The sequence below is a fragment of the Heterocephalus glaber genome, unplaced genomic scaffold, assembly GCF_053883595.1.
Source record: "Heterocephalus glaber isolate CG9 unplaced genomic scaffold, H.glaber_assembly_v1.0 deba00001428, whole genome shotgun sequence".
Lineage (NCBI taxonomy): Eukaryota > Metazoa > Chordata > Mammalia > Rodentia > Bathyergidae > Heterocephalus > Heterocephalus glaber.
In genome coordinates, this window is record NW_028258293.1 from 982,784 (window position 1) to 1,009,706 (window position 26,923).

General features: G+C 63.1%; 1 protein-coding gene and 1 pseudogene across 17 annotated transcripts in view; one reads left to right on the top strand and one right to left on the bottom strand.

Moving 5' to 3' along the window:
• Positions 1-1,015: 1,015 nt before the first annotated feature.
• Positions 1,016-4,872, bottom strand: LOC147827955 (uncharacterized; annotated as a pseudogene). Its single transcript, XR_015451396.1, has 2 exons — positions 3,759-4,872; positions 1,016-2,019 (listed from the first exon to the last, which is right to left on the bottom strand). The product of XR_015451396.1 is annotated as an uncharacterized LOC147827955 (transcript).
• Positions 4,833-26,923, top strand: part of Brsk2 (BR serine/threonine kinase 2) — a 37,914-nt gene continuing 15,823 nt past the window's right edge. For 15 of the 16 annotated variants that reach the window (XR_002397249.2, XR_002397247.2, XR_015451394.1 and 12 more), the window contains exons 1-3: positions 4,833-4,959; positions 25,503-25,597; positions 26,108-26,193. Coding sequence is in view for 12 of the 16 variants with exons in the window: in XM_087211492.1 (XP_087067618.1) it covers positions 4,866-4,959; positions 25,503-25,597; positions 26,108-26,193 (275 nt within the window). In the remaining 4 variants the exon portion in view is untranslated. Of the gene's footprint in view, positions 4,960-25,502; positions 25,598-26,107; positions 26,198-26,923 lie in introns of all 16 variants that reach the window. The other variant, XM_021264006.2, reaches the window with a different exon arrangement.

The window sequence follows — 26,923 nt, forward strand, 5'->3', positions numbered from 1 at the left end:
ATCCATGTCCCTTCTTGAAGTGTTTTGTCCAATTTTTTGTCCAGTTGTCTTACTTCTGAGTTATGAGAATACTCTATATATCCTAGATACAGGTTTCCTATTAGAGATATAATTTTGCAACTATTTTATTTCAATTTGTGGCTTTTCATTCTGTTAACAATGTCTTCTGAAACACGTTTCTAATTTTGATGAAGTCCAATTTACTATTTTTCTTTTATTTTATGGCTGTGCTTTTTTACAACTTAGTCAAGAAATCTTTGCTTAAGCCAAGCACACAAAGATTTTTACTTACATTTTCTTCTAGAAGTTTTACATTTGTAATTCTTATATTTGGGCCTAAAAATCACTTGTAGTTAGTACTTAATAACATTAGCTCGCTAACCTAGCTGATACTTGTATGCAGGGTGAGGTTCTTTCTCTACATATGGGGTGTCAAATTGTTTCAGCATCTTTTGTTGCAACTGTCAACCTTTTTTCCATTGGATTATTTTAGCACCCACTGAAAACCTATTGTCAGCCAGTGTGGTGGCACACAAGTAATCCCAGTGCTCTGGGACGCTGAGGCAGGATTGAAAGGTTGAGCCCAGCCTAGACAACTTAGTGAGACCCTGTCTCAAAATAAAAAATAAAACAGGGCTGGGATGTAGCTCAGTGCCAAGGCCATGGGTTCATTGGCCAGCACCACAAATTGAGTAAGAATTTATTTCTAAAGCCGGGCATGGTGGTGCACATCTGTAATCCCAGCGTTCAGGAGACTGAGGCAGGAGGGTGGCCGAGAGTTGGAGGCTAGCCTGGGGTATGTAATGGTTTGGAGCCCAGCCTGGACTACATGCAGAGACCCTGTCTCAAACCGACCCCCAAAAAGAATTTATTTCTAGCCTCTAAGCTCATTCTTTAATCTATATGTCTATCTGTAAGCCAGTACCATGCTGTTTTTTGTTTGTTTGTTTGCTTTTGGTACCGGGGATTGAACTCTGGACCTTGTGCTTGCAAGGCAGGGGCGGTGCCATTGAGCTAAATCCCTGGCCCAAGAATTTTTTTTTTTTTTTTTTTTTTTGTACTGGGGATCGAACTCGGGACCTTGTGCTTGTGAGGCAGGCGGCGGAACCACTGAGCTAAATCCCCGGCCCCCCATACTGTTTTAATTTCTGTAGCTTCCCAATGAGACTTGAAATCTGGCAGCTTAAGCCTACTAGCTTTTCTTTAGAACTGTTCGGCCATTTCCAGGTCTTTTGTAGTTATTTATAAATTTTAGAATGAGCCTGTCGATTTCTAAAACAAAATATATAAACCAAGTTTAGCTGTGGTTCTGATTGAAACTGTATTCAATCCATAAATTTGAAGACAACTGCTTAGCAGTATTGTGCCTAGGAATCCAGGGAGACAGAGTGACTCTCCATTTAATTAAGTCTTATCTTCTTTCTCAGTGGTATGTTACAGTTTCTGTGTATAGGTCTCAGGCATACTTTATAAAATCTACTCCTAAGTATTCAGTGTTTAAAAAATTCGATTTAAAAATGGAATTATTTTTACAATTTCAATTGTCCATTGTTAGTACAAAGGAACAGAACCGATTTGGGGGGTGGAAGCGTTTGTATCCTGTGGCTTGGTAAACTCATTTAACTTGTTGTTGTTGCTGTTGTACTGGGGATCAACTCTAGGGCTTTCACACCTAGCTACACCTCCAGCTCTTTTCTTATTTTTTATTTTGAGACAGGATTATGAAGTCACTACACTGGCCACGTTGTGCTCGAACTTTTCATCCTCCTGCTCAGCCTCCCAGAGTGCTGGAATTACCTGCAAACAAAGCACATTTAAATTTTCCTTTCCCATTGGCATGACTTTTGTTTTCCTTGCCTAATTACATTGGCCATGTCCTCCAACACTGTTCACACAGAAGGGTGGCAGTGGATTTTCTCACCTTACTCCTAGCTGGCAGCAAAGCCCGGTCTTGCCTCTGTGATGTTCATGCTAGGCTCTGTAGTGTCCTTCGTCATTGTGCAGGGTTCCCTTCTATCACTATTTATGGAGAAATTCTATCATGAATGGGTCTTGCATTTTATCAAATTTTTTTTACCTATCAAAATGATCCTATGGTTTTTCTGCTTCAGTCTGCTAATGGGGTAAATTGTATCAAATGGTTTTGAAACATTCACTAACTTGTTCCATTCCTACAAAAAGCCCCACAGACTTGCATGTATTTGTTCCGCTTGTTACTGAAACCAGTGTTTTTTTGGTACCTGGAATCTAACTCAGCGCCTCACACTTGCCAGGCAGGTGCTGTGCCGCTGAGCTACATCCTCGGCCCTGATGGAATCAACTTGCTAATGTTAAGGATTTTTGTGCCTAGGCTCATGAGAGGTAGTCTCGGCCTGTCTGGTGTTGGTACCGAGGTCATGATGGTTACATATCACACTAGTTCTAAAAGCACTAAGGTTAACTGGTGAGTGAGGCCTCTTGGCCTGGACTCTTTGAGGGCCAGGGCTCTTTCTAACTCTGTTCCCACAGTGTGACTGACTGAGAGGGCCCCACCCAATGTGGCATCCGGGGCTGCGCCCTGACCCGGTGTTTCCCTTCTGGGGTGTCTCAGCACCAGGCCCTGGACTGGCTGCCAGGAGCCTGGCCATAAGGGGTTGTACCCTTGACTCCACGAAGATGGAGGAAGGGAGATGTGGTGGCTGCCATGAAGGCAAAGATACAACAGGACAGGTGTGGGTGAGAGCAGGTCCCACGGCCCTGGACCTGGGGTGACGCTGGCAGTGGTGATTTAGACACAGGTCATGAAACCAAGGCAGAAGGCTGAGGCAGACACCACTGTACCTGGAGAGTCTGGAAGAGGCCCCTGACTGAGACTCCAGTGGTTGTGGGTGGCACAGACCCAGAGAGAACCAATGAAAGCCCAGGGACCTGGGATGGGCAGGGTGGACTGCAAATGGGCAGAGGCTGGAAGGCAGGAGTTCAGTGACCAGACCCGGAGAGGCAGCAGGCCAACTGCTCTGCTGAGCACACAAGCTCACTGATGTCTCCTAGGGGCCCCCCCTTGGCCTGCAGAGCCCCCACACCTCAGGCTCCTGCACACCCTCGGCGCAGATGGACCTACCTACTGCCAGACTTCCTTGCTGGATAATTTCTCTATCCAAGGTCCCAAACACTCCTTAAATTCAGCTAAGTCACACGAGCAGCAGTCCAGCGCTGCCCCTCTACTGTGGCTGCCTGTGACCCCCCCCACCCCCGGCAGGGCCCTGCCTGGCATTGCCGGTGCTGGGGGACTCGAGGAGGGGACCCTTGTTCTGAGGGATGGAAACACAATCAGCCCAAGGAGCACTCCACTCTCCACTGGCCTTCTCAGGGGTGCAGGAGGATCTGGGGAATTTCCAGGCTCGCCTGCAACCCAGGACGGCAGGAGCGGCAGGCAGCTGGGCATGGGCAGGGAGAGTGTGCCGCAGAGGGTCTGTAGGTGAATGCAGCACCCAGGGTTCGTTGTAGACCTTAAACCAAGCAGCCACCGCTGCTGCCCTAGGGCCCACAGGCTGGGACCCCTGGATGTGCAGGGCCTGGGCTTTCTTCCCTCCACTCCCTCCCATAACTCTCCGCAGCACTAGCTTAAGGAAACTCAAGTGCTCTTCTGCCAGAAACACAGGGTCTCTCCAGGTCTGGCTGCTCTGCAGATGGACATGAGGTCCACCGGTCTTCCAGATGCTTCTCTGGATCTTGGGTCCCTCTTTCCCCAGCCCAAGCCCAGCCCGAGGGGGAAAGACCTGCAGCAGAGGTCTGGGAGGCGCCGAGGCTGAGTGTGACCGGGTGAGTTCCTCGGCCCTGCTGCGCCGCCGTCTCAGGTTGCATAGCCAGGCAATGCAGTCCCTTCCTCTTGTGGGAAGAGCGCTGGGGGATGGCTTCTAGGCACCACCTCAGGAGGGCCACGGCCACGGCCACGGCTGGGCACCGCGGTGTGCAGCGCCGCGGCCTGCATACCGCACCCCCCACGTGCAGCACCCCAACCGAAGTCAACACCCATCTCTCCTGCGGCACCGTGCAAGTGTGCAGCATCCCAGCCTGCATGCGTTACCCCCACCCCCGCACGCAGCACTCCGCGAGGGGCAGGAAAGCCCTTCGGAGCGCCGTCTCCCCAAGGCGGCTGCCCTGTCCCCGCCCGCGCCCGACCGGGCGGCACCCCAGCCTCGCCTCTTCAGTGCGGCCTAGGTGAGCCGGGTAGAGGCAGGTGGGGCGGTGGATGTGAGGGGGCGGGGCGGGCACCGCTTCTGATTGGCTGGTGCAGGCACCACTAGAATCCCTCGCTGCAGCCCGCAGCGCTTTCACGGGCTCGCCTCGGCTCGGCTGCTCCGCTAGATTGGGCTCGGCTGCTCGACTTGGTTCGGCTCGGCTGCTCGGCTGCGCTCGGCTGTTCGGCTCGGCGCGGCTCGGCTGCTCGGTTTGGCTCGGGTGCTCGGGTGCTCGGGTGCTCGGGTGTACTCGGCTCGGCTGTGCGGCTCGACTCGGCTCGGCTGCTCGGCTCGGCTCGGCTCGGCTGCGCGGCCGCGGACGGGCGTGCGCTGGGGGCGCGGGGCGCGGGCCTCGGCGGCGGCGGCGGCGGCGGCGGCGGCGGCGGCGGCGGCGGGATCCTGGTGCCCCCGCCCGCCCTGTCCTCTAGACGAGGGGAGGCATCGCCGGGCCAGGCCTCTGACGGGCGCGTCGTGATCGCGCGGGGGGGCGGCGGGGCGCGGCGGGGGCGGGGAGCAGCGCGGCCCGCCCGGGGGCGCCGCCGGCCCGGTCAGCGCGGACGGCGCTCGGTGGACGCGGACGCACGGCCGCCGGCCCCTCCCTGCCCGCGCGCGGCCGCCCACTCGCCGGCGCGGGGCCCGGGAGCGATGACATCGACGGGGAAGGACGGCGGCGGGGCGCAGCACGCGCAGTATGTGGGGCCCTACCGGCTGGAGAAGACGCTGGGCAAGGGGCAGACAGGTGCGTGCGCGGGGCGCGGGCGGCGCGGGGGTCAGCGCCGGGGGGCCGGGCGGAGGGCTGGAGGCCGCGGGCCGGATGCTGCAGGCCTGGCCCGCGACCGCGAACAATGGCTCGGCCCGAACGCCCGGGGCTCCGCGAAGTCCCGCAGGCTACGGGCTGCCGGCGCGGCCCAAGGACACGCGGCGAGGCCCGGGGCGCACGGCCGGCTGCACTGCCGGGCCCGCTGCAGGTGCGGCGGCCGCATTGTGCGCGCGCGAGCGGCGGGCCATTGTGCGGCGGAGGCGGGGGCCGGGCCCATCTGCTGTCCCCGCTGCCGGCCGCTAATGGGCTGCGCCCGAACAGCTGCGCCGCCGTGACCCCCGCCCGCGGCCAGGCCTGAGCCTTGCCCAGGCTCGACGCCCCTCCGAGCCAGGGCGAGCGCAGGACCGTGCGCAGCTGGACAGCGCCTTTCTTGCTGCCTGGACCCGGGTGGCTGCGACACTGCGCTCCCCAGGGGACGAGAGGGTGACCGGTGCCACCGGCCTGGCCTGTGAGCCGCTTGGGCCTCAGGGAGGGGCTCCCCGCCGATCCTGGGTGTCTGTCCCGGGACAGGTTAGGTCCTGCTGGGGGCCCAGCCCCCGGCCGGCCATGAGCACTGCGACCCTTGCGTTTGGCCACCGGCCAGCCCCCTCTCTGGGTCAGCCGGACGCATTCACAGCCCTCTTTGTCGGAGGCTGAAACTCAGCCATTTTCTTTCTTCTCCCAGAGGTCCGGTCACCACAGAGCACTTCTTCCTATGGGAGAAGCTCCTCGGTCCGGGCAGGCCTGGGAGAGTAGGAGGGTGCCCTTGCCGGTGGGGGCCTTGGCAAGTACCCCAGGGCTGCCAGAAGCAGAGGGGGAGGCTGCCTTTGGGAAGAAAGTGGGCCAGCCTGGGCTGTGATGTCACTGAGGCAGAGACAGGAAAGTGTCTGGCCCACCCTGGGAGGCAGGAGGACCTGGGGCACAGAGTGTAGCTTGGGTCTAGGGGAGGCGCAGGCAGCTGGTGCTTAGCTTCTTGGGAAACAGAAGTAGTTCAGGAGACCCTTAGTGAAGGAAGGGCCAAGGGCAGCAGAATGCAGGAGAGAGCGAAATAATCTAATTATTGTTCCAATAAAATGTTAGCATGAGGAGCCTTGGGCAGGCAGGTGATGATAGCAGGAGCCGTGCCCAGGGCCGCCTCTCTCTATGCCCTAAGTCTGAGTTCATTCAGGAGGCTTCCGACCTGACTGGTGGCCACGGGTGTCACCAAGGTGTGTAGTGTGATGTTTGGAAAACAGCCCATGCAGCTGTGGGAAGCCGTGCCCTCGCACGTCCTGGTGGTCACAGAGCAGCGTGTGTCCATCTTCCCACTGTGCTGCTGAGGAGCATCCTGGGGGACATGGCCCAAAGTGTACCTGGCCTTCGCACCAGAGGGGGACAGGCTCCCTGCAGGAGGCCTCGGTGGGGGAGTGTGCCCAGGCCCTGTGCCCACTGCTGCCCGAGTTTGTTCTGTCTGGGACTTCTTGTGTAGGACCCACTCCTGGTGTGGCCACCGAGCAACCATGAAGGCGCACGTGGTTGCCCCTTGGTCTCGCCCACACTGTGTCTGTGAGCCCAGGACATTTTGTCTCTCCCTGTCCTTCCCGAGTCCCCCTTCCCAGGTCTTTCCAGATGAAGCCGCTCCTCAGGTGGCTGGGCGGGATGGTTGGTGGTAGCAGGCACCCTGAGGGAGGGTGGGCCTCGCGGAGTCGGCCAGGGTGGTGTACACCCCCTTACTGCCCTCTGGGCTGGCCCAGCCCTTCCCCACCCCTTCAGCCTGGGCGTCCTTGGCCCTGGGAGTTGTTCCTGTCACTTTGTGATGGCGTTTGACCTTGCTCTTGGTTGGCCGGGGTGGCTACTGTCATCTCCCTTCTGCCCAGGTATGTCCCCTGCAAGCTCCATGGTGGCCCGGGGTGTACCCCAGATGGCACTTGGCAGCCCCAGGAGGCCTCTGGGCCCAGAGACCCTGTTCAAGGCCCTGGGGCAGTGCAGGCAGGGGCAGTGTCCACCCAAGAAGGCTCTGCTGTTATCTCTGACCAAGAGATGGCCGTCAGGCCCCTGCCAGGATGTGTGCTGAGAGTTAGGAGCCAGAGCTACTGGGACACACTCCTGACATCCAGCCTGCCAGAGCCTGGAGGGAAGGAAGGTGCAGGACCTCAAGGGTGCCTGGCCTCCGGTGGGCAATGTGGCCTCGTCCCTCTGCCCATTGGTAGGTGAACTGGGCACCTTTCTGCTCAGGCCAGAACTCCCCTGCCCAGGTCAGCCTGGTCCCCTGCAGCCTGCAGCATCTGGGCACTGCGGGAACAGGTGGCGGACAGGGCCCCTCCGCTGCTCCTGGCCTGTTGGGGATGGGGACAGGGGCTGCCCTCCCGCTCACTTGGCTGGGGTCACAAGCACAGGGGCGCTGGGCTGGGCTGCCAGGCTGAGGGGCCTTGGTGTCCCTGTCCCCTTCCAAGGGATCTGTGAGACACCTGGTATGGAGCACTGGCAGCTGGTGGGACATCCGGGGGTGGGAGGAACCAGGGAGGATGGGACCAGTGACAGGAGGTGACGGCCAGGTGAGGGGGAGACATGAAGATGGGACAGGTGACAGGAGACAGTGAGCAGGAGAAGAAAGGTGATGGGGAAAGGCAGGTGAGACAGGAGGCAGGTGACAGGAGGAGAGGGAGGAGACAGGCGAGGTACCCCCCTTGGGGCGAGCCACCACCTCCTTGAGGCACTGGTACCCCAGTGTGGCTGCGGCTGAGCTGGCAGAGCAGGCTGTGCTGCGGGGCGTCTGCCTGTACCCCGCGTCGAGAGTCTGTCTGGGGCTGTCGGAGCAGAGCGGACACCTGCACAGCTGGCCCAACTGCACGTGCAGCGCGGCCGCCCTGAACCTGAGGGCACTTGTTCCTGGCAAAGCCTGTGGAGGCTTGGAGGTGGCCACGGCTGGGGCAGTGGAGGCCACACTGCAGTAGGTGGGGCTGGACGACGTTCCACGTGGCCCAAGATCTCCCCTTGCTGAAGGTGGCTGCTGCCAGTGTGTGAGCTCCCCTGTTCCCTGTGTGCCCCACTAGCCTCCCAGCCGCTACCTCCCTGGAGCTCCATGCCCCTGCTCTGTGTCTGTGGCGCCCCCGCAGCAGCACACACCATCCTGCCCACCGTGTGCGGCCTGGCCTGGTACAGTCCCCCTCAAGGCCGGCAAGCCCTCCTAGGCCAGCAGCGGGCAGTGCTGGGCCACAGTTGTTTGGAAGACCGTGACTGGGCAGCCTGCAGCGCGGGAGCAGTAGAAGCCGCCCGCAGGGTGACCTGGTGGCTCTTTGAGGGGACACGCTGGGGCTCGGGTTCTCTCTGAGGAAGCCCCCAGGCCTGCCCAGCTCTGGAGAGGAGGCCTTGGAGCTTTGCTTCAGGCATGCCGTGGGGCCAGGCTACCCCAGGGCCTAGACAGGATGGAGGCTGGGCCAGGGCTGGGGCGGGGACAGAGCAGGGCCTGTGCCAGGCCTTGTTCTACTGTCTCTGAGGCCCAGTGTTCTGAGCCCAGTGCCCAGGGCCTGGCTGTTGAGGCCACCTCCCTGACCCGGCGGCCTCTGGCCTTTCTTCCTCCAGGCTGGGTCTGGGATTCCTCCTTGGGCCCAGGGTGTGACAGCACCTGCCCAGCAACATGAAGTCCCCTAGGTCACCGTGTCCCCAGGCCGAGCTCAGTCCCAAGTGCCCTAGGGGTTCTGGCCTGGAGGACAGAACCACCCTTCCTGCAGGCCTGGCCAAGTCTGGACAGACAGCTCCAGCCTTTGCGGTTCTGGACTGTCTAGGTGGGGACAGGGCCTAGCCGGGGCAGGGGTGGCCTGGGCACTTCAGGGTCTCCCTAGGGCAGGAGTTCCTGGGCTTGTGGGATGATGTGTTGCCTGGGGCCGGGCTGGGGTATGTGTCCTCGAGGCAGGGCTGGCCTTGCTGGCCTGTGGGCAGAGGCGGGAGGGTGCCTGGCAGCTGCCAGTGTGTGGCTAGTGATGTAGGCGGGGGCAGCTACACGTCAGTGGGGCTTGGGGCCGTGGGTGGTTTGTGGGGGGCTGCCCGATCAGGAATGTGGCATCTGAGACATGCCCTGGGGGCCTTGACCCCAGCTGCCAGGCAGGGGTAAGGGGGCCAGCATGTGGGCTGGCCCGGCCGTGCCCAGTGTCCCAGAGACAGCCCTGGGTCCCTGAGGCTGCAGCAGGGCTGACTTGCCTGGACAGTGGCGTGGGCCTGGCCCGCGGGACTCACCTGGGCAGGGATCTCACTGGTGCAGCATGCGCTCCAGGAAGCACTGGCTAGAGGTGGCTGCTGACTAGCAGGGGGGCAGCCCTGAGGCTAGGCCCCAGTAACGCAACCAAACAGTGAAGGCTTGTTCCACTTCTTCTTGTGCGGCTGGTGAAGCCCCTCCTTGCTCCAGCTGCCCTCCTGCCTGGCCTGGCACGGCCTGGGTGGTCTCAGGAATGCTGGGCTGGGCAGGCAACCTCAGAACCGGTGTGGCCCATGCCAGACTTCCCGACTGCCCAGCTGTTTCTGCTTTGCATCTTCAGGGCCCTCCGCCTGCCCAGGAGTGCCTTCTTCCCCAGGGCGGCAGGGGCTGTGGGCCTGACCCTGCCCGCCCTGGGCACCAGCATCCATGCCATCAGGGTGCAGGGCAGTCTGGGCCCCAGTGCCCAGGTGGAGCCCAGATCGCAGTCCAGGAGTCACGCTGCCCTGCCTGCTTTCCCTCCTCTCAGCTGGCCGGGGTGTGGCTGAGATGGCGCGGCAGGACTGGGCTTGTGCATGGGTAAGCAGGGCCTGGCTGCCACGGTCCTCAGGCCTGCGATCACGGGAGAGGTGAAGGAGGGTGGAGCGGGTAGCTGCTCCTCCCTGCAGACGGGGTTTCCTAGGGCCCTTGGTGGTGGCGAGTGGGAAAGAGGATGGGGATTGTGGCAAAGCTGGCTGGCCAGCTGCGCCCAGCCAAGGGGATGCTGGGCTGGCATGGTCCCTCGGGGCCCAGCCCTGCCATCCATGGGCTTCTCCTGTCTCTGGACTCCTGCAGGGTGGCCTCACCCACCCTGGCCCTGCTTTCTGCTTGTTAGGAGGGTTTGGCCACGGACTTTCTTGTCCCAGGGCCACCTGAGCCTCAGGTCCATGGCTCCCAGGACTCCTGTGTGTTGGGGCTGTCCTGGGAGTGGAGCACCCAGCTCTGGGTTGACCCTGGACGGTGGCATTTCCAACCTGGATGCAGAGGGTCCCCGAAGCCAGCAAGCCCTGGCCTTACCCACCAGCCCCTCATGGCCTGTTTTGCTTCTCTTGGCCCTGTTATTTGGAAGTGAGTCCCAGGCAGTGTTGAACCAAGAAGGGTTTTGGTGTCAGTGTTGGGAACCACGGTGCTGTTACTGTCCTGGAAATGAACACTGGTCTCTCAGCACTGGCAGAAATCTCCAGACACTGGACTTTTAACCTTGGGAGGCTGATTCTTGGCTCTGCGCACCCCTGCCCAGGGGCAGCAGGGGCTCCCGACTGCCTTCCTCCTCAGTGTAACTGGTGCCCAGCAGGCCTGGGCCTGGGGATCATTCCTGAGGGTCCTCAGCTTGGCGTCACCGAGACCTCAGTTTGGGAGGCTACAGATCTTCGTCCTTGACATTGATGCTGGCCAGCGCCACCGTGGGGCCAACTCTTACTTGACCCCTGGGCCTCAGTGCGGCAAATTTGGGTTGAGTCCACAGATTGCTGAGGGTGGGCCCCTCACACTGCCAGCACTAGGGTGGGGGCTACAAGGGGGATGTGTCCTGCGTTTCTCAGTGGAGTCAGGCTTGTTTTAGCCTCATGGTGGGGCGGGGGTCTGTGCTGCTCCAGAAAGCTGGTAGGGTGCTCCAGAGGTGAGCACCAGCTCCCAGCTGCCTTGACACTGGCTGGGCTGGCCCTGTGCCATCCTCCAGCCCAGGGGACCATGCAGGTGAGCAGGCACAGGACCAGCGTCCATAGCGTGGATCTGCTGGCTGGATGTGCTCAGGTCTGAGCACGACTTCCTCCCATCCAGCCATGCCCCCCGACCCCTCCAGTGCTGGGCCTTGCAGTGTGCCGCTCGGGCCAGTGTTTGCTGGGTGCTGAGGCAGCACCTATCAGTCCCCTAGCTCCCCTGACGCCAGGCTCCCGGGGCAGCGTCCACCTCTGCAGTGCAGGGCTCCCTGGCTCACTGTCCAGGGCACTGCAGCACGGCCCCCAGGGACCACTCTGCCTGGGCCACGCGCTCCTGCACCACGGAGCTCCAGGCCGACTTGCCCGTGAGCACCCACACGCAGGCCCGGAGGGTGTCTTCCTTGGGGTTTCCTGCCTGCTGTGCATCAGGGCTCACTCATGGTGCACAGCAGTGCCTATGCGTGTGTGTGTGCGCATGCGCGTGTGTGTGCGTGCGTGCGTGTGGCTCTGGCCAGGACTGTGGCGACCTGGAAGAGTGACTGGCTGGTCCTCAGCACTGCGTAGCGTGGGGCCCTCGGGGGCCGCCGGCCTGAGCTCGTCCCTGGACCCCTGCGCCCCTGACCCTCACACCGAGAGCCCACATCCTCTTGCCGTCCTGCCCGCGGCCCTCTTTTCCGGGAAGGCCCTGGTGAAGCTGGGTGGTGTGGACCCTGCCCTGAGTCCTGTGCTGGCCTGGAGCTGTCCAGCAGGTCTGTGCTGAAGCTGCGGGTTGCCCCTCTGCGCCCCCCCCCAGGCCTCTGTTTCTGCTGGGAGATGCAGGGAGAGCTGTGTGAGGCCTCAGGCTCCTGGGCGAACCCCAGGCCTGTCCTTCCGCAGCAGCCCTGGGCTCTGGCTGTCTGGGAGAACAGCCACTATCGCAGTGGCCTCTGACATTGGCCCCCAGTCCCAATGTCTGTCCCCCAGTCGGACAGAAAGACATCAAGGTCCGGTGTGGGTGCCCCAAGGGTGGGATTAGGTAGGAGCCCTGATGTCTGTCCCCTGGCATTTTGAGGCTGTCATGGCCACAGGGTGGATGGCATGCAGCATGTGGGAGATGGTCTTGGGGCGGCCACAGGGTGGATAGGGCTTGGACTAAGTGGCTGGCCTGGGGCTGAGTTGGGGGCTGCCAGCCTGCAGCCCACCTTCTGGTCAGGGAGACATGGAGGGGCTACTGGTGTTCCCCATGGGCTGCCTGACCTGAGTCCCTTGGGTCCCTGACCCTGGCCTGTCCAGGCCAGCTCTCGATGGGCCCTGCTCATGGGGGGGCCTCAAGTCTGCACCTGTGGCCCCTCCAGGGCTGGGGCCTGGGTGGGCCTGGCTGGGGCAGGGACAGTGACTACAAGCAGCTGACCTTTGGGAGGGAGAGAGGCCTTGGAGCCTGGCTCTGTCCCACAGAGGAGGCTGGGGGCCACTGAGCTAGCAGGTCAGCAAGGGCCGGTTTCTGGAGGTTTGTGGCTCTCACCCCGATCCTGGGGATTTACATCCAGGCAGCAACACAGACAGTCATCGTGGTGAGGGCATCCTGCCGGCAGAGGGGTGTGTGGGTGAGCTGCAGTTCCTGTCATCCCGGGGAGGACTCACCAGGTGCCTGGCTGGGGCTGCAGTAGAGACAGTGATGCCCAGAGCCCAGGGTCTGTGCCAGCACTGTGCCCTCCCCATGTGGACCCTGTGGCCCGGGCATTGTGTGCTGCGGTGCTTGGCCAGCTGTGTGCAGGACAATGGGGCCTGCCGGCCACTGGGGTCAGTGGCAGTCCTCAATTCCTGGGAGGAGGGGTGGCGGCCGCCTACTCACTCCAGCGTGAGCCCATGTAGGGACCTCGGCATCAGGTCGCTCTGCTGCTGCTGGGGTGACAGTCATGCCAGGGAACTCCTTGGGGTCCTGAGTTGACCAGCTCCTTTTCCGGGGCTCTCCGGTGCTGGTCCCTTGCTGGTGGTGCCTGGGACCTCGTCCACTGGTTCTGCACCAAGGACAGGGAGCCCAGGATCCAGAGATGCCACACCACCCGAGGCCATGGACTCGTGTCCCTGCGGCCTGGTCCCGGCAGAAGGATGTCCCGTCTCTCTGAGTCCATCTTGGGTCGGGGCCCTGAGGGCTGGCTGGCAGCTGTGGGCACCCCCATGCTGTTGGGACTCTGACCCAAGGGGCTCCTTTCTGGGTTCTGGGGTCCCCACCGGGACTGCGAGCCTCTCCCCGTGGGGGTGGCCACAGCCCCAAGAAGCAGTGTCAGTCCTAGGCAGCCCAGTGCCCCTTCCATCTGGGGCCCAAGGTCCCTGCAGTGTGACAAACATGCCAGACAGGTGGCCCTTCTGGTGGCAAGTGGCCTTCTGGCTTCAGAAGCCCAGTTTGTGGGGACCTAAGGGCCAGGGCGGCAGCCGGGGTGCAGGCTCGGCCTGGGTCAGGGCTGGGAGAGTGAGCTGTACCCAGTCCTGCTCACCCAGTGCTGGTGCTCACAGCCTTTCCCAGGAGCTTGCCGGCCACAGGAGGACCCAGGCTGCGACAGGTCTTGGCCCCCAGGGTGCGGGGTCTCTCATCTCGCCTCTCCTCGGCAGGATGCATGTTCTTTGGCCCGTGAAGTGTGAGCAGCAGCTGCACTGGGTGGGGGCCCATGGGGACACAGTGTCTCCCTCCAGCCACCCTGTGAAGCTGCCAGCGTGAGTGCCTCGCGGCTGCGCTCCCACACCTCCAGCACACTGTGCCTGTGCGTCCCGCCTGCCCAGGCCCCCGAGTGCTCTGGCCCGTCCCCTGTGCTGTAGGGTATCAGGACTGAGTGCCACCTGGGGTGCCCTCCTGGTGCTGGGGCAGAGGGGGGCTGGAGGGGTCAGGCCTGTGCCCAGCACTCCTAGGAAGACAGATGGGGAGGAGCAGAGTGCGTGGAACAGGGAGGCCACCAGCCTGATGCTGGATTGCACAGGAGAGGTGGCCAAGATGGGCGTCCTGCCGGGCTCTGGGTGTGGCCACTGGCTCCGTAGCACTTGGGGACGGCTGCTCACATCTGGGCAGCAGGCTCTGCCCTCCTCCCTGTCCTTCCTGCCCGCTGCCTGCTAAGCACATTCTATTATTACCCTGCTGGAGATTACCTCTTGGCGTCTGGGACAGCGTGCATCCTTGTCATGGTGCAGGGCCCTCGTGCCCCCCCTGATGGCCTCCTGCCGGGGTTTGCAGGGTGTGTGTCTGTCTGTCATCCCTCCAGTTCCCCCAAGGGAATTACTTCCTCTGCAGAGGGCGTGGAGGTGGCTGTGCCAGGCTGTCTTGTCCTCAGCCATTGGCCAGGCCAGGCCAGGTAGGTAATGGCCAGATGCTGCTGCAAGGTATCCCCTCTGGCTGGAATTGGAGTGCTGCCTGGCTTCCCTTGGCCGCCTCCACATTATGCTGCTGTCATGTGTCCAGACGCAGCCCTGCATGTGGCCCTCCCCGGTGCCCCACTCCAGGCTCATGGTCCTGACCCCACCCTGGGCTCCAGGCATCCTCCACCTGGAGCTTTCTGCACCCTCCCTCTCAGCTCAGCCCCTGCAGCTGCCCCTAGTCCTGGCTGACCTGACCCCTGCAGTAGGCCTGGATGCGTGAGCAGTTCCCATCCAGGTGTCCCCACCTTCCCAAGAGAGGCGGGTTTTGGACTCCAAACCAGGCAGAGGGTGCTGGGCCATGGCAGCAGGGGCCAGAGATGTCCCCAGAAGGAGGAAGGGAGAGGACCTTTCTGTCCTTAGAGCCCCCACCCTGAGACCTGGGGGTCCTGGGAAAGGGCAGGCCACGCACCTGTGGAGGACCCTCAGGGCCAGCAGCAGGAGGGGTGGCTCCAGCTCTGCAAGGCACGTGGGCCCTGCTGCTGGCTGTCCCTGGACTGTCACGGCCTGGGAGGAGTGGCAGGGTCCCCACCAACAGTGGGGTTAGGGATCTGGGAGTCAGCTGTCTCAGGGTATGCCCGAGGGTGGGTGCAGGCTCATGTGCGTGTGGGCCTCTGTGTGCATAGGTGTGTGTGGGTGTAGGACTGGGTGTGCATGATGTATGTGTGCAGGCCTGTCAGTTTGTGGAAGGTCTGTGCATAGATGTGTGGGGGTGTGGGTGTGTAGGCCTGTGTGTTCATGGATGTGTGTGCAGCTGTGTGTGTGCATGTGTGTGTGTAAGTGCATGGGTGTGTAGAGGACTGAGCATGTGTGTGTGTGTGTGCATGGGTGTGCAAGTCTGCACACCGAGTCTGCCTGCATGTGGGATAACAGGCAAGGCTCCCTGGGGCTTCCCAAGGAAGGCATCCCCGACCTTGTCACCATGGCAACCCACCCCCATCCCTGGGGCCCTGGAGGGGTGGGGCCTGGCAGGTGCAGAGCAGGAGGAAGCAGCCACAGCCTGGATCATGGGGGGCGGGTGTCTGCCCGGGCCCCTGAGGCAGGCCCTTCATCCCCCGCCAGCTGCTCTGTCCTGCCTAGCCCAGCACTCAGCCACTCCACCCCACGCCTGGGGCTGGGGTGCTGTCCACGCAGAAGGTGTGAGGCGGGGGAACCCTAGTGTCTGACCCCAGCTGGGCTCAGCCCCTCCCTGCCCCAGGGTTCCACTCATCTCCTCCTGGGGTCCCCAGCCCTGTCACCCAGCGGATGGCTCAGGCTCAACACCTGCTCCCAGGGCCTAGTCCTGCCCTGCTGGAGGAGAGCAAAGCAGCCCTCCTCTGATTACAGAGCAGGGAGGGCCTCCTCGAGGTATCTCACTGGGTTGGTCCTGTAGTAGCAGAAACCCATTTGTAGCATCTGACGTGATGCCGGGTCCCACGGGCCTCGAGGAGGGTGGTGCCATGTGGCTCGGCCGGGGAGACTGGGGCAGGGACGGGGCACAGCAGAGGGACTGTGTGCCACTCATCGCCCCAGTCTCCATCCCTGTGTCCCCAGTCCAGGGAGCAGGGAAGGCTGGGGGCGTCCCCGGCAGGGGTCTTTGTGCCCTGGAGCCCCACTGTCTCTTAGGGCCCACACCCAGGTCCCTGCTGGCCTCTGCCTGGGCAGAGTGGGCTGCAGCTGCCTCACGACAAGGTTGTCTCAGGCTGGCTCCGCAGTTGCCATGGCAATCTGGAGCTGGCGGGGGGCTGGGCAGGCGGCCACCAGGCTGAATGACAGCCAGGAGCACAGGGGTACCCTCCTCGCAGGCCCTTGGCCCTCATATTCCTGAATGGCTCCCTCGTCACTGTGCTAATGGTGGTGCATCTGGGGGGAGTCAGGGGCCCAAGTCCAGCTGTGGGGCCAGCATCTCCCCAGCTCCATGTCCCACCCCTCTGCCCCCAGGGGACACAAGCTGCAGCCCCCCTGCCCACTTGCAGGCTTGGGGACCCGTGACACGCAGCTCATGCCTGGGGAGTGCAGGGTGGCCATCTCTTTGGCCAGAAGGCTCACAGTCCTGCTGCCCAGGGCAGCCTGGCCAGCCCCTGCCCTCTGGGAGACCCCCAGCCCCATCTAAGTCCTGGCTTTGTGTGGTGGAGCCCAGAAGCTGGACCACACATCACCATTCGTCCTAGGAGCCTGCGGGCCAGTGTAGGGCCATGGTTGGGGGCCGAGGTACCCTGGGGCCTTCACACCTCAGCTGCCCAGCAAGAGCACCATGTGCTCTGCAGACGCCTTGGATGCTGGGAAGGGGTCTCCATTGTTCGGTGGGGTTTCTTGGGCAGGGGATGTGCACCTGCTTTGTTCAGGGGTTCAGTCGCCCACAGCTCGCTGGGAAACTTGGCTTTTTTGGACAATCACCCATCATGTCCTTGGCTTGAGGTGTCACTGGGCTTTCCACGGGCTGCCCAGAGCTCTGCATGGGTGGAGGCCTGTGTGACCAGTCCACAAGCCTGTCCTGTTTGGGGTGCCGCATGCCCGGGTCCCCGTGGCTCCCATGTGATTCCATTCGCGAAGCTGGAGAAGCGGCGGATGGGTGGTGGCAGAATGTGGGCGCATGGTGGAGGGGTGCGAGGGACACAGGGACACTGATGGCGAGCGGCCCTCCTGATGGGGGACCATTCTGCAGGCGTCACTCAGCCCCAGGCCCCACGCTCCTGAAACCCGGGGGCTGTAGGGAAGCGGCCGAGGCCCCGTGCCAGGGTCAGGTTCTGGCATCAGCTGTGGGAGGGCTGTGAGCAGGGGACAGTGTAGGGTGCCGGCTGCGCTGCTCCTCCCTGGGTGACCCCACGGGTGCCTGAGGCTCAGTGGCTCATGGCGGGTGCCCAGGCCTCGGCTTGGGAGCTGGGAGGGCGGCACCACCCCATGAGCAGTCGTGGCCTCCAGGCCGCTCTTAGAGCCAGGGCACAGCACAGGATCCAGTATCCCCCGGCTCCTGGGGCCCCTGGAGTTTCCATGGGGACAGCGAGCACGGACGAGCGCTGCTCACCCCTGGCCCCCAAGTGCCCCAGCCAGGACCCTCCTGCCTCAAGGTGGGCCACGATGGCTGGGCCTTCCAGGGTGCCCTTCCCTGGGGCTGGCAGAGACGGGTCAGGGAACAGCCAGCTGCTGTGGGCTGGTGGGGAGAGGAGCAGGTCCCAGCAGTCTCAGGGGCCAGGGTAGGGTGTGGCTGGTGGGGCCCGAGCTGGCCCAGGGCAGGGGGCCAGAAGGAAGGGTGAGGTGGGAGCCACAGATGCTGCCTGCCTGCTCGGCTCCTGTCACCATGGCAACAGATGGAGATTTGGCAGGAATAGGAGGGGAGGGCTTTGTGTGAGGCACTGGGGTTTGGAGGCCAGCGGGACCCTCTGGGGTGTGGGGTGGCTCCTCCTCCCAGCGCCAAGGGCTGCCCCAGGTGGGAGGCTGCCTTCGTTTCTGGAAGGGGCCATGCCCCAGCTGGAGGACCAATTTCCCCCCCCCGCCGTGGGATGCCAGCCCCGCCCTGTGCCGCTGCTGACCACCGGGCCACTGGCCCTGGGCCACAGGGACCCAGCCAAAGGACCTGGCACATGGCCAGGCGCCCTGACTCTTACACAGGGTCCCCCAAGGCCAGGGTGGGCACAGCACCCTGGATGGTTACTGCGTGGTGGGGTCCCTGGGCAGCCACGTATGGGTTCCTAAGCCCCATGGGAGCACAGGCGCCTGGCCCCCCAAGGGCACAGCCCCAAGTACCCGTCCCTGCTGTGTACTCTGGGGATGTGGGGTGGGCACCCTTGGGAAACACTGGGACAGAGTTGGGGTCTTTCCTCAGCTGGGGCCCAGCTGAGTGACCGTGTCCCTGCCGCCTGCATTCTCTGGAGTGGGGTGGGGCAGGGCCTCTGTGGTCCCCACGGCAAACCCTTCTGACAGTGCTGAGCCGGGGCTGGGAGAGGCTCTGGCCCTGCAACCCCCGGGGAAGGATGGTGTGGTCTCTGCCGTCACGGGGCCTGGGGCTGGCATGGTCAGTCTCTCCAGCCTGCAACCCACCACCTCCCGCAGAGCCCCACTGCCCTGGGAGGGCCTGGCTCCTGGGTGGCCAGTGGGCCTTGAGGGCCCTCGCAGTGACAGTCCACAGGCCGCGGGGGCCCCCATCTGGGACCTTGGGGCTGGAGGGAGTGGCCCCTGGGGAGGCTGGGGCTCCTGCAGGGCCAGGGCAGTGGAGCCTGCCGGGAGGAGGGCCTGGGTCCCCAGCCCCTGCCTCCTGTAGGAAACAGGTATGTCAGGAGGGTTGTCCACTGCCGTGAAAGCCGGGGGACACCAGGCTTCCCCATCACCCCTGCCCAGCACCTGTGGCGGGGCAGGAGGCTGGAGGGGCAGAGTGGCCGCTGTGGCTGGAGTGGTCCTGGGCTTGGGCCCGCAGCTGCCCCCCAGGCCTCTTGCTGGTAACCTGGGGAGCTTCTGACAGATGAAGGGAGCGTGGCCGTCCCAGGGCTGAGCCTGGACTCAGGCTGCCTCCAGCCCCCCAGTGGCCCCATGGGAGGAAGCTGTGCCTGGTGCCCCGGGCCTGCTCAAGACCTGGCTTTTGTGGGGTTGGGAAGGCTCGGATTGGAACCTGGTGTCCGTGCTTGTGTGTGTTCATGACAGGGCCAGTTTGCTCTGTTGCAGGTTTTCCCGTCCTTCAAGTTCCAAGCTGCTTTTCTGTTTCCCTTGCGTTCTTTGCCTGTTCACTGTAAGTGCAGCTCCATAAAAACTCAGCCCTCTGCCTGCCTGTCCCTGCCCATTTCATGCTGCTCCCTTCCCAGAGCTCTGGCCCTGCCTCAGCTCTGGGGAGAGGGGCTTCTCTGGGACCAGCCTCTGGGGGACCCCGCTTCTGTCTCGGGCAATCCCCAGAGGAGCGGTGCACCTGCCCTTGCCCCTTACCTGCTGGGAGGCTCCACAGCTCTTGCTGTCCACACCAGGCTCCTCCTCTGTGTCCTGATCACACTACCTGGAATGCTGCGACCTCCCCTCCCTGGTGCCAGCTGGGTCCCTGACCCCCGGGCAGCATCTCACGGTCTCCCTTCACCCTGGACAGCGTGGTCCATGGGGCAGTTGCCACACTCAGGACTGGTCCTTGTCCCCCTGACCCGCCTTTGTGCCAGAGCCACCACACAGGGTGGCCATGGCTGCATCTGCCTGTGTGTCCCTTCTGCCCGTCTGTTCTGCACACGTTTCCTGTGTCCTCGGCCACGAGTTCATTTAGTGCCCTTGTGTGCAGTCACCACTTCCCTGTGTTACGTCTTCAGCTGTTGCTCCAGGGCAGTGACTGTCAGGGTCCTAGGCCAGGAGCCGTGAGGCCTAGGCTGTTCTGTCCTGTCATGGACACTCTGCCTGGACACCAGGTCCCAAGTTGCAGGCTCATCACCGAGGGACATGCAGAGGCAGAAAGCAGGCACGTTGGCTTTGGAAGCCCTGGATATTTCTTTCGGCGATGCTGTCAGGTGTATGTGTTAGTGTGTGCACGGTAGGCTTGTTTCTGAGTGACTGTGTGGGTACTGGCAATGTCTGTGTTTCTATTGTGATGAGGGTCGGCAGATGTAACCGTGCAGTGCGTGTGCTGGTGTCCTCTCATTTGAGTCACTGAGTGGCCCTGCCTCCTGCTGAGGTTCCGCTTCCCACTCCCATCCTTGAGGGCTGCTGCCTTTGAGTTGCCTGGCCCGCGGGGCATTGCTCTGTGACGTGTTCACAGGCTTGAACCTAAGAAATGCTTCCTGTGGAGTAGGTGCGAGCCCTCCTGGGCTGCCAGCTCCCCACCTGCAGGTGGGATGGTCTCCAGAGTCCCTACCCCTGCTCTCAGGTCCACCTGGTGTGCGGTCTTCCTTCAGCCCGGTCTTGGGATGTTTGCTGGAGGTGGAGGTCCAGTCTCCCCTCAGCGCTGAGGCCCGCAGGAGGCGCCAGTCCCAGGTGAGGCTGTGCCCCCTTTGCCCGGCTGTGCCTTCGGCCTGCCCAGGGCCAGGGTTTCCCTCATGGGGCCCTGTGACTCAGACCTGCCAAGCCTGGGGAACTCTGTAGGTCTCAGTGCGTGGGGACGCATGAGGCTTCTCTCTCCAGCTGCCCTGTGCCTGCAGGCTTCCTCCAGCCTCGGCCATGGGAAGGATGCGGGCCATGTGCTGTCGTCTGTTTCCTGTGTCGCTCAGACCGACTCCTACCTGGCAGGGCTTCCGGAGCCGCTGCTGTGGCCCATGGGGCTCCCTGCACTTAGGTCCTCGAGTGCTTTCTGAGCATGCGCATCAGTCGGCCGTGGCCGCACCTCCTGGCCGAGGGTGCATCTCCTCGCTGCTGGCTGCTGCCGCCAAGCCTCGGCTTGTCCTGGGTCCCGACGCCCTGCCAGAGATGAAGTGGGGGGACTTTGGTGTCAGGGTCCGGCAGCCCCTCCACAGGGTGCTGCCCCGCTGTGTCCACACTGAGAGCGGCTGTGGCGGGGATGGCTTTCCCTCCTGTGGTGCTGCGCACCGGGAGATCCTAGCCTGTGTTGGTGGAGTGAATGCACAAGGCACACTCCCTCGAGTGCTGGGTCTGGGTCGCGTGTGCCCTGGGCTGTGCCTCCCTGTGTGCCCGCTGCCCATTTCTCAGACCCTCCCCTCTTCCCCGCAGCAGGTCTGGGGCCTGAGCAGTGCCCTCAGGTTGCCGGGGTGCTCTAGGCTGAAGAGCCTGTTCCCAGCAGGCAGCCTTGGAGGGGCCCGGGCTGGGCTCCTCCTGGCCATGGGGTGTGGGCTGCAGGTGTGTGCGGCCTCCCCTTCCCACGGCAGCCATTTGGGGTGGGTCCGATCTGGGTTTGTGCCCCCTTCCCTGGGCTGAGGGTGTGGGCTGTGGTGGAGGCTGTGGGGAGAGGTGCCGCCCTCCTGCCCCTGGGCTTCATTCCTCTTTGCTCTTCACCGCGAGGACCCAGCCTGTGCCTGCAGCGTGGGGCCCTGCCCACCTGGAGGCTCTCGAGGAAGGGACCGAAGGGTGGGCACTGCTGGGACTGGGCCGGGCCTGCCTGCCGCTCAGCCCTCTCTGCCCAGGCAGGCTGAGGAGCGCTGGGCTCCACTCCTGGGCGGCACGGGAGCACTTGGGGCTGACGTGGAGGTGTGCGCTTTGTGATCGCAGGAAGTGGAATGGACATGGGCGTGGTGACTCTCTGCGAGCTCCCCTGGGCTATGTGGCTGGCACACGTGCTGGCCCCAGGCTTGAGGCCCCGCCCCGAATGCAGGTGCGGGCAGGGCTGCGCCCTCTTGGGCTCTGGGGCCCTGAACATCTTCGGCATCCTGAAGTCTGGACGGCCCCACGTGGAAATCGTAACTCAGTGACCTCCTCCGAGGCCCATTGGTGGGTTCTGGGTGTGCAGATGTGGGTGTGCCCGTGGGGCCACCACGAAGCCCCTCCTGGTGGCCAGGTACCTGTAGCTGTGCCTGGCAGCTTCTGTGCCAGCCCTTGGACTCTGAGGAAGGGCAGTGCTCTGGCCCAAGTCTTGCCTGGGCCCACAGCCCGCCTCCTACTCGGGTGCTCTGGGATTCATCATGGGGATCCAGTGGGATGGGCAAGGACCCAGCCACGAGAATTTCCCCAGCACCTAAAGAGTGGGGTATGGCACCCCAGCCCACCAGAGAGGCCTTCGCTGCCTTGTGCCCAGCAGGGCACTGGCCAGCTGAGCTGCTGCCACCTTTGCACACCAGCACCCCTGCCAGCCGCCTGTGCCCCCACCCATGTGTGCTCCAGCTGTGGGATTTGCTTTTGGGAGAGGCAGGGCAGGGGAGGGTCAGCCCTGCACCTGAGAGGCTGGAAGGCCAGGGTCAGCGTCAGCAAGGAGGCAGCCACGGCACCATGACAACACATGCTGTGGCTTCACGGTTGCTGGGGCAGAACCTGCGGCACCCCTGGGGCCCCCCTGGATGGGAGCCGATTGTGCAGAGGGGCTGCCCCCCCCCAGACATGCAGGCATAAGCCCTGGCTTGGTGCCTGGCAAGGGCAGTGTGTGCCCAAAGGCTTAGCTTGCCCCTGGCTAGGATGGGCTTTGGGGCTGAGGCACTTTTGCTGGCAACCTGTTGGTGGTGGCTGTCCTTGGGGAGTGGCCATGTTAGGCCCAGGGCTGGGTTTAGGGTCTAGCTGCCCTGTGTGGGGCTTGGCCTTGCAGGGACCCACTGCACCTCACTCGGCCTCTCCTGTCACCCATCCTGGACAGCCGGGCCAGCAGCTGGGGCTCTGCATTGCAGATCCGCTTCTCCAAATAGCCAGTGTCACGCAGTCCCCATGCAGCCCACGCAGCCCCAGGGAGCCAGTGCTGCTGCTTCCACACCCACACGGTGGCCAAGGCTCTAGGAAAGTGGGTCACTGCCTGCCTGGTTGTCCCTGGGCCTGGGCTGGGAGTGCTGCTCAGGACAAGGGCTGCAGGCCCAAGAGGCAGGGGCAGCCAGGGGGCAGGCACAGGGGACACTGGTTGCTCAGAGGCATTGGTGTGCAGGAGCCTTCAGGTGGCAGGTGTCCTGTGCCTGGTGGGCTCTGCATGGTGAGGGACAGCAGCTGTCAGCTGCCCAGGCCAGCGTCAGGCAAGCTGGCCTCCTCTCCTAAAGCACAAGGAAACTGCTGGCCACTCACCAGACTCAGGGGCCCCGAGCCGCCTGAGCCCAGTGCCCACCCCTGAGCCGCGAGAGGCCAACTCCACGCCTCACAGCCTGCACGCCCCCCCCCCCCCCCGCCTTCCAGGCTGCAAGAGGTCATCTGGTCCCAGGGCTGTGTTCAGCACCCAGGACAGCGCCCCAGCCTCCAAGCCGGCCCAGCTCCCTGTTCAGCCTCCCACTCCGTCCCCAGGCTGGGACTCAGGGTGAGGGGAGCAGCCGATCTCGTCCATGTCCACACTCTCCTCACTGACCCGGCAGGAGGGCAGGGCCTGGGCTGGCACCCTGTGTGGGGCCACGTGGAGCCTGAGCACAAGTGGCGGGTGGTTAAGGTGGAGATGAAGACGGAGCTGAGCCCTTGGCGAGGCTAACGGTCACTCTGTCCCCCTCACACTGTGGCCGACAGTCCTTGGCTGCTCGAGGGGTGCAGTACCAGGAGCCCACTGTCTTCATGGAGCGAAGGGGCCCCTTTCCTAGCTGGAGTGTGCTCTGTGCCCTCCCTGGGGAAGCTCCCTGCCAGGCGTGGTGCCAATCAGTCAGGGGCAGCTGAGGCAGCAGGTGGCCAAGATGTCCCTGTGGAGGCCTGGAGCCCCTGCCTCTGGTCACTGAGTCCCAGCACCAGGATGTGGGGTCGCCCCCACTAGACCCCACCTCCGGCACCAGCACCAGCATCTGACCCAGACCCAGAGCTGCTGGCCTGCCCCGTGGCAGGGCCAGGCAATGAGGCAGGGAGACATTCTGGGGATAGCAGGAACCCCAGGCCTCTGGGAACAGGGGATTTCAGGAGGACAGCCCTGGGGAGGGGAAGGGCCGGGGCCAGGGTCCCCACCCACAGACCAGCAGCCTCCCACAGTGGGGACAGCTCCATCCATGCATGCACATTGGTGCCCTGCAATTATCTGTGATGCGGTATACTTTTCTCTTGATTCAAGGCTGTGTTGTGTAAAGATGATAATTAGAGATAAACTCACAATTGGAAAATGAGCCCCAGCGAGTCAGAGGGTGGGTAATTAGGACGATCTTCCCCCTCGAAGCCAAGTCCTGCAACCCTGAGCCCCAGCCAGGCAGGAGGGCTGAGAACTGCAGAACACAGACACCCAGCCCCAGGGGACCTGTGGCCATGGGACAATAGGACACAGGCTGGGCTACTTCTAGGATGCAGCAAGCTTTACCAAGAAGGGGCACCTGCCTGTGGGGCTTTGTGGGGTGTGTAGGAGTGGTCAACCACAGTGATGGGGAATGGACAAGTGAAAGAAGGAAGAGGCTGGGAAGGAGTGACCTAGCTCCAGGATGCAGCCGGGACTTTCCTGCACCATGGGAGGCTTGTTCATCCAGTGAGGGTGTGGACCCTGGTGTAGCCTCTGCCTGTCCTCGATGGGGAGCCAACTGCCTGGGGGAAGGTGTGGGCTTCACAGGCTGCAGCCTGCGGTGGTGCCCAGCCTGGGCCACCTTGGCAGATGGGTGTCGAGCTCTGTCCTTCCAGCCTCTGACCCCTGGGTTGGCCAGGCCGCCCACTGCCCTGTTCCAGAAGGACACATACAAGAGGGCACCTGAGGTCACGGGAGGGCGTGGGCTGAGCCAGCATGCTGTGGTCCTTGCGTGGCCCGTGGCTGCAGTGCATAACTATTGGGATGCTTCCTGAGCAGCTAGAGCTGGGCAAAGGCTGTGCCCAGCTGCCCCGGGTGGCTGCGTGCCCGTCCCACCTCTGGCCTGGCCCTCGTCGTGTGCTGGAGGGAGGCTTGCTCTCTGCCCCCTGGAGCTGAGGCTCACACAGAAGGGACAGGTTCCCAGTGGCCATTGTGGCTTCCTCTCTGCGCCCTCCCGGCCCTGCCTCTCTGCCTCCTCAGGACTGGGTCTAGCAGGTTGTCAGAGCCATCCTGTCACTTGTCACAGCTGTTTTTGCTTTTCCAAACCTTGTTTTCGGGCTTCTTCGCTGGACAGAGGTTGTCCTCGCTGAGCCCTGGCCGAGCACAGAGCCGTGTGTTGGCAGAGCTCGAGGCGTACAAGTGGCCGGGGCGCTGGAGTAGGGATGGCTGCTGTCAGAGCCTTGCTCTCCACCTCCCGCTGAGAGCTCTGCTCTCCATGAAGGTGGGAATCCCAGGCCTTCACAGATCAAAGGCAGCAGGGGGAGGCGGCTTCTTCAGGCCTCAACTGCTCCTGTATGGGGGCCAGGAGGGAGCTCTGTCAGAGCCCCGGGCCTCGTGGGTGCTGGCCCGAGGCAGGCTGGGCAGTGACAGGAGCTCTTGGGGACTCTCGGGAGCTGCTGTCCAGTGGAAGCAGAGTGGGGCCACGATCGCCAGGCTCAGTCCAGGACCTCAGGGCCAAGCTCGGGAGAGTCCAGGCTCTGACCTGTGGAACATGGGCTGGAGTGGGCAAGGACACAGGAGCAGTGGAGCTGCCCACCCTGCTGTCCTGGGCTGGGCGGGGTCTAGGTCGGCACAGAGGGACCAACCACTCTGCAGAGGTGCAGGGCCTCAGCCTATCGGGAGGACTGGTGTCCTAGGAGGGGCCCGTGACTCTAGGGCAGTGCGCTGGCCTGACACGGGGCTGGTCAGCAACCTGGAACACCTGGCGGGGTGGCAGGCAGCAGGATCCCTGCTGAGCCCGGGGCTGAGAGAGGCCTCTCTCCCACAGGCCTCGTGAAGCTGGGCATCCACTGTGTCACGTGCCAGAAAGTCGCCATCAAGATCGTCAACCGAGAGAAGCTCAGCGAGTCTGTGCTGATGAAGGTGAGGGTGCCAGGGGAGGGCTCCTGGCTGCTTTCCTGCACTGGGTGGGCCAGGGCCAGCACAGCAGCCGCAGAGTGCGGACACTGGGGCAGGGGTCTCCATACGCAGACGAAGGCCTGGCATGCAGCCACCACAGATGGAAAGGCTTGCGCCAGTGAGAGGCGCAGCCTGTGCCCACTGTGGCCTGGGTGGCCCTGTCTGCCAGTCCTGGGGGCAGAGGAGTGGCGAGGGCAGAGGGCCTGCTTTCTGTTCAGGGGCAGCCTGGCATCCTGGGTCTGGGCTCTCTGCCTCCGTGGGGCAGCCGGAGCCTGGGGAGGGATGCATGCTCCTGCCTGCAGCCCGCCACACCGCCCTGTGGACTGCCCCGCTGTACTCCCAGGCCTTCTGTGTGGGCCAGGCCGAGTAGCCAGCATCCCCAACACCCCATCTCCCCAGCCTGCCAACACAGTGGGAGGCCCTGAGTGCACAGGCCACAGGGCTGGTGTGGCTGCCCTGACGCTCTCTCTGCAGGTGGAGCGGGAGATTGCCATCCTGAAGCTCATTGAGCACCCACACGTCCTGAAGCTGCATGACGTCTATGAGAACAAAAAATATTTGTAGGTATTGCTGGGCCTGGAGGACAGGGGCGGGAGGGCGTGTCTGAGGGAGGCCGCTGCCCGGGAGGTCATAGCTCCGCAGCCCAGGCCGGGAGGGCAGGCAGAGGCCCGGGCCTGCCCACGCCCACCCAGGGCTCCCTCACGCCTCAGGGTCCCCAGGGTCCCCAGCTGCTGTCACCAGGCCCCTTGCCCAGCCCAACCCCTGTCTAGCGTGGCTGAGCACATCGCTCTGCCCTGGCAGCCCCGTCCCGGGGGACCCCAGTGCCCCACTGCTCTGTGGCCCCAGAGCTGGTCTAGGTGAAGGCATCCAGGGTGGGGTGGACTGGTCACTCACAGCGTCACCTTCACCGGGGAGACGGCAGGGCACATGGGGTCTGCGTGCCTCTCCCCTGGAAGGGAGGCCACGTCAGGAGGGTGCAGAGAGGCCCCACCCTGCCTCCTGCCTTGGATGCCCTGAGTGTCTGTGGGTGCCAGGCTGTGGGGGTGTCAGGGTCGGCCCCTGGCCTTGGTCTCGTCTCCCTTGGGGACGCTCACAAAAGGTGACGGAGAAAGAGCACAGGCAGCCGGGAGCTGCGGCGTGCAGGTGGTGGGCACAGTGAGCAGGCTCCGAGACACGGGCCACCAGAGCCCGTCCAGTCTGAGTGAGGGTGTGGCCCCTCTTCTGCCCACGTGGCCAGCGGGCAGGAGGGGACAGGCTGGTCCCAGGAGGCCTCTGTCCCAGGGGCCGGCA